This window comes from Sinocyclocheilus grahami, unplaced genomic scaffold, assembly GCF_001515645.1.
Source record: "Sinocyclocheilus grahami isolate Dianchi unplaced genomic scaffold, SAMN03320097.WGS_v1.1 scaffold933.1, whole genome shotgun sequence".
In the NCBI taxonomy this organism is placed as follows: Eukaryota; Metazoa; Chordata; class Actinopteri; order Cypriniformes; family Cyprinidae; genus Sinocyclocheilus; species Sinocyclocheilus grahami.
This window is the reverse complement of record NW_015506112.1, coordinates 246236-252197: the sequence shown is the minus strand read 5'-3', so window position 1 is coordinate 252197 and position 5962 is coordinate 246236. Positions and strand designations below refer to the sequence as shown.

Sequence of the window (5962 nt, the reverse complement as noted above, 5' to 3'; positions counted from 1 at the left end):
TTTTCTATACCCACTGTGCTCTTTATGTGCTTGGGTTCATATTCATGCATGTGTGTTTTCTCTCACCCGCAGAACATGAGCACATTGCTGGACGTCGGGTCATCAGGAAGAGGAACCAGCTGCTGAAGACACAGCTGCTCACAGCCTCCATTGAAGCCGTCCGTACAGTCCGTTCCCAGAGAGTAGTCATAGCAGCCCGAACCGTCCTTCATGGGCCTCAGTCCTTCTGGGCACTGTGAATCATTTGGGAAGAGAGAGATGGACACGGAGATCAACATCTGCATGCTGGTCTGGACTTTCTGTTACCAGGTAACAATAAAAACCCTTGAGACCGCATGTACTGTATTCTCAGTGGGGAGTTATTATGTGATGAACAAAGCAGTTTCTCAGGAAGGAAAGAGTGTTAATGAGGGTTGCCAAGGCAGCACCACAGAATTCAGGAAAAGATCCAGAGCCTCAATAGGACACACATTATCCAGACATGTCAAACTGACCAGCCCACATATTCAGAGACAAGAGGAAGTCCAATTGGATTGTTGTGTTTTCTTGCTTGTGCAAAAGTAGAGCATAGCTTTTATCATATGGTTGCTAGAGTATTTTGTGTTGTAACTTACTTGCCCAAGTCTAAAGTCTCATTGATGTGGCTCGGGGCTCTCCTTTAATCTAAGTCTGAGTGATTTTTGTTCTCTGTATCATTGGGCAGGTTGAAAATTTTAAGTCTGATGCTTGAATGCTCCTCAACAAGCACATCTTAAGGTGTAATGCATGATGCATAAATAGTGTGAGATGACTTGTATGCCAAAGCTGAATGTCTGGGTTGTTTTCATTAGCCCCAGTTTGAGCAAAAGTAGCTTGATTTTTAAAGACCCCTGTGTACGCACGGTGAAGTTCTTTTTTTAATTATTTACTTAGGGGTACAACGAAGTTTGAAATACCCTTGCAGCTATGTACTGTTAGCAAACATCCTCACCCCTGGGTAACAGGTGCATTACACTCTCATAGTGATGTCCGGTTCGCGAACGAATCATTCTTTTTAGTGAACCGGTCGAACCATTTCACCAAGTCGGACTGAATCGTTCAAAACAGTTCGCATCTCGAGTCAGCACTGATCCACGATTTTCTAAAGTTTCTCACGTTCAGACATGCCTGCCAAGTCCCTACGACTCGCAATAAACCAATATCCCGGAGTTTATGTTACTCCTGTAACTCCAACAGCACTGAAACATGCTGTGCAGATTGAGAGAACTGATGAGCACGAGCAGCTGATATACTGAGCATGCGTGTACTACTGAACAAACGGTACGGCTACAGCGGTTCACGAGTCAACAATTCTCGAATCACCAGTACACTGAACCGAGAACCGTTTCTTTCGGACACGTTCGACATACTGAGAACCGATGAGCTGGAGATACTGAGCATGCTTGAAGCTAAAACTGATGCTGTGCTGATATTAATATACTATGAGCGCGAGTGAACTGAGGACTTGAATGAGGGGGCGAATTTGACGAAATTAAGTTTATTTAATAACAGATCAATCTTACTGGAAAATGCAAATGTAACTATATTAAACAACAAACATGATGAATATGCAACAACTGTTCAGTCAAAACATGTAAATTAATTTTACTATTTACTATTGTGTATGCACGTTATATTTTAAGCTTTATGAGCTGGATTTCTGTATGGTTACGGTTCTGTTACAGTTTCTGTAAAAAAGTTGGTGAAGACTTCACTTTCTTTATTTTCATATCTTTAAGACATCCGCGTTTGCACATCAGTACCAGTTTTAGGTGCTTTTGCAAAATGTAAATGTAAGAAACTTATCCAAGATGACGATGGTTATTACTATTTATCTTAAGTAATGATTACAAATTACTTTATTTTAATGGTTTGAATGTATTTTCATTTGCCAGGACGAAATAATTGATGTCATTACGTGAGGACGTAAAAGAACCAGTGAACCAGTGAAGCTACTCGCTACATCTTCTGAACACTTCTCATGTAAACATCCTTTATTCTTATATAAATCATCCAAAACACATGACAATCACATACAAGTCACCTGCTGTCGCAATCGTTTGTTTATTACCTTCATGTTTCACGTGTAGAAATGTTTCTCTGGCTTTGTGTACAGAACTGAACGCAGAAGTGTGGTGTAAGTTCGTCATCAAAGAGACAGGACGGGTTATGAACGTGTAGTATTATGAGTGACATATGAGCTGTGAATGAGTCAGAACAACAATTGGAAGAGAAAAAAGACTAATGCTGCGTTACAGACAACTCGAAATTTAGATTTTTTTCAATAAGAGGTGTAAATAAATAAGAGGTGTGTTCGACTTGAAGCAGCGCTGCACAGACCAATTCATGTATTACATCAAAGTACTGTGAGAGCTATAGTATAAAGAGCAGACGGCTGCTTATGCTTGTGAATTGCGGTACTTTGATGTCATACACCGACCAGTCTGCACAGCGCTGCTTCAAGACAAACACACCTAACGTCTAGCTCCAAACTCAGTCCTGGAGGGCCGCTGTCCTGCAGAGTTTAGCTCCAACTTGCCTCAACGCACCTGCCTGGAAGTTTTTAGTATGCCTAGTAAGACTTTGATTAGCTGGTTCAGGAGTGTTTGATTAGGGTTGGAGCTAAACTCTGCAGGACACCGGCCCTCCAGTACCGAGTTTGGAGAACCCTGGTCTAGAATGTCACTGGAAGTCGGACATCCAACATGTGAACTTGGGCAGATCGGTGAACCTCGACCTCAACGAGACACATCATTTGGAGTCACTGCTTCCAATGAGCATAATGTGGAGCTTATGTAAAACTTATTTTTTTGTCAACTGTTTTTAAAACAAATGGTAGCATTTTATGATAATTATTTTCTGTTTTTGCCATAATTGACACAAAAACACGATCCGCTCATGTTGCTTAGGTATGTGCATTCTGTCACTGTTTAAATTGCCCTGTCAGTCATCTTGTCACAGTTAACATCTTTCACATTTCATTTAATTTCATTTCCTACCACATTGTAGATAAATGAAGAGGCACGTTGATCTGCCAGTCACAGGTCTATCATGCCAAGAACTCTCCTCGTGTGTTTGAATAATGATGCTTTTAAAAGTTAATGACTAAACGTATCTTTAAAAAGTTCACAATGTTGTTGAAGATGAAATATAATGTGGATAACATTATATATATGTATATATATATATTTTTTTTTTTTCGTCTGGTTAGATATTATTTATCACTATTTATCACCCCTTTTTCTCCCTGTCTGTTGGTCTGGTATATCTGCCCTGTTTGTAGTTTATTAACACTTCTTTTATTCATGTTTGTAGTTCTAAATCCTCGTCCAACATGCAATGGATTATGGGCAATATTTGCCGTTGGAGTATGCAGTGATCTGCACTTCGAATTTCTAACGAAAATGGTAAACCATCCAGGTATCTCCGGAATAATCATCACAACATCCTTCGATTCGGGGCATACTGATTCTAATTTTGAATACTATTTGGGATGGATAGTATGCGAATTGGGAGACAGCAAAATATATGTATAGGCATAGATATGTATAAGTAGATTCAACATTTGACCGCTCCAGGCATATTGACACGTCCGCCATCTTGAACCGGTCAATGCATCGCCTCTCACAATAAAAAAAATCAATGAGTTTCATTGCACAGCCTCTGGTTGTAAAAAAACACCAAAATTTCAAATGCCTGAGGAAACTGGATAAACTTTAACAGGTAAGAATGTGTTGGTTTGTGTTTTTAATATTTATTAACTCAATATTTCAGGGTTTTTACAGTACCTTTTAAGTGTCATGTTAGCTAACAGCTTTGTTCCGTTGTATTGTGTTAGTTTAGCAAAATCATCAGCTGAATTCTATTGCAGATATAGACATTCATACATGCATATAACTATGGTTGCAGACATACATGAGTTCACAGGTGACAGATTACCTACGTAACGGCCACATTCTTATGGTAGTTTGAAAATGTTTACCAGCCGGAGTTAACTTTTTTCTGGGAACTTCACTCTGGAAAGCTGTTTCATACTCTTGAAATGAACTTCATTTTGGCCTGATTTTGTTCTAACTTATGTCTCACCAGTTCGTTCTTCACTCTTCCTCTAAGGCTGCCACAGCTTGCACTCTGTTTCTTTATAAGCAGTTTGTGTTTGGTGTAAATCTTGATGTGTTGAGTCTTTGCTCAGGGGCTCCCTGATCTATTATACTGAAGAATCTTCGATGAGAGAGTGCATTTGGCATTACACAGATAGATAGCCAATGAAAGAGATACTGGAATAAGATGACAGTCAACATCGGCACTCGACAAGCTTCACATTCATTACATATGTATCACATGTCTGTCCCGCGGGAGCTGGTAGTGTCTGAGCTGACTGACTTGACACTCAGCATTAATGATTTCACAATTTTCATATGAATACATGTATGTCTGTAGCAAAAACACATATGATCTAATCAACAACTGAAATGACAATTGTAGTCTGGCAATGTTACATCACAATTTATTATCTAGAAGTGCTACTGACCTACATGAGAGGATGAAAAACCATGAAAGGTGGTGTCTGTAGTGTTGCTCAGGTGACAGGATGGTGAATGCCATGAATAAAATTACACCCCCCAATCACAAAAAAAAAAAAGTAAAATAAAAATGAACGAATGAATAAATAAATAAAATATATTAAATAAGTCTGCAATTTCTTAATATGTTTTCACATTGAAATCTACAATGTTTTTGAAAATAAAAACATTGCACTAAGAAAAATTAAGCCTACTGTAGGACCATTAAGATTTGTACTTAAATATTACAAAATAATAACAAATTATTATTATTATTATTATTATTAAATCAGTATAAAGTAAACATACTTAAACAATTTATAAACCCATTTCACTATTTATTTATTTATTTATTTATTTATTTGTTTGTTTGTTTGTTTGTTTGTTTGTTTGTTTGTTAAAAAGGCAAGGATTATTTTACATAAGCAAAAACATATTAAAGCTTTCAAATGTAGGACAAAAAAACGCAGTGCAGACTTTCTTTCATGCAGGTCTTGACCAGTGTGTTTGCTTATCTGAGCTGAAAATTAATTCAGACATCCTGTATACAATCATCATAGCCATATTTTTCTGTATAGAATTAGACCATAAGGCAAAGCCACTCTTGAGGTCATATGTGATTTCATTGAGCACACCGCTTCGGTACCAGAGAGCCACCAAAGACTCTGAACCTCAAGACCAAAGGCCTTAGATTGGATGATTTCAAAGAAAGCAACAACAACATCAAGCGAGAAATAAAAGAACAGTGCTTCAAAGCACATCAGGAAAATAAGCGGAAAATGTATTTATTTTTAATGGTGGTGCAGGGGGGGGGGGGGGTTTTTGCGGGGGTTATGGGCTTTATGTTTTTTTAATGCAAACACGAGCGCACTGGATCATATAACACACGTATGATAATATAGACTGAGATATTCTTCATCTTGACCTGAGAAAGGATCACAGTCGACAGCATCAGTCCTGTGTCTGTAATATAATATTCATCAGAGCGTTGTTTATAAATGCTTCAGTCTTTCAGTCTCTAACATTCTCTCACAAGCACATAGATACATTTTTTTTTTTTTCAAAATCTGAGTCTGAAGCAAGCAAACACACAGCTCAAAACCTGCTGTCATTCGGCGTATACTGTACGTCTTCTTTCATCAAAACAACAGAAAATTCATTAATTCATTGTATTTATTTTAACACTTTCAATACTAATAATATGGTCAACATTTTATAACAAATGCATACAGTAATGCTCTCGTCTGTGTACAATACTGTATATTCTGCTTAATCAGAGGACTTAATGAGAGTAAATTTCATTTATGGCAATCTGTCTATTAATTGCCAGTATTTTGCCATATATATACAGTATATATACAGTGGGTACGGAAAGTATTCAG

General features: G+C 37.8%; 1 protein-coding gene across 1 annotated transcript in view; it reads right to left on the bottom strand.

Annotated features, from left to right (window-relative positions):
* The window catches only part of LOC107564425 (astrotactin-2-like), a 243594-nt gene that overhangs the window by 3552 nt on the left and 234080 nt on the right, over nt 1-5962 (bottom strand). Inside the window, exon 12 of the mRNA XM_016249517.1 lies at nt 67-233. Within this exon, the coding sequence (XP_016105003.1) occupies nt 67-233 (167 nt within the window). The remainder of the gene's footprint in view (nt 1-66; nt 234-5962) is intronic.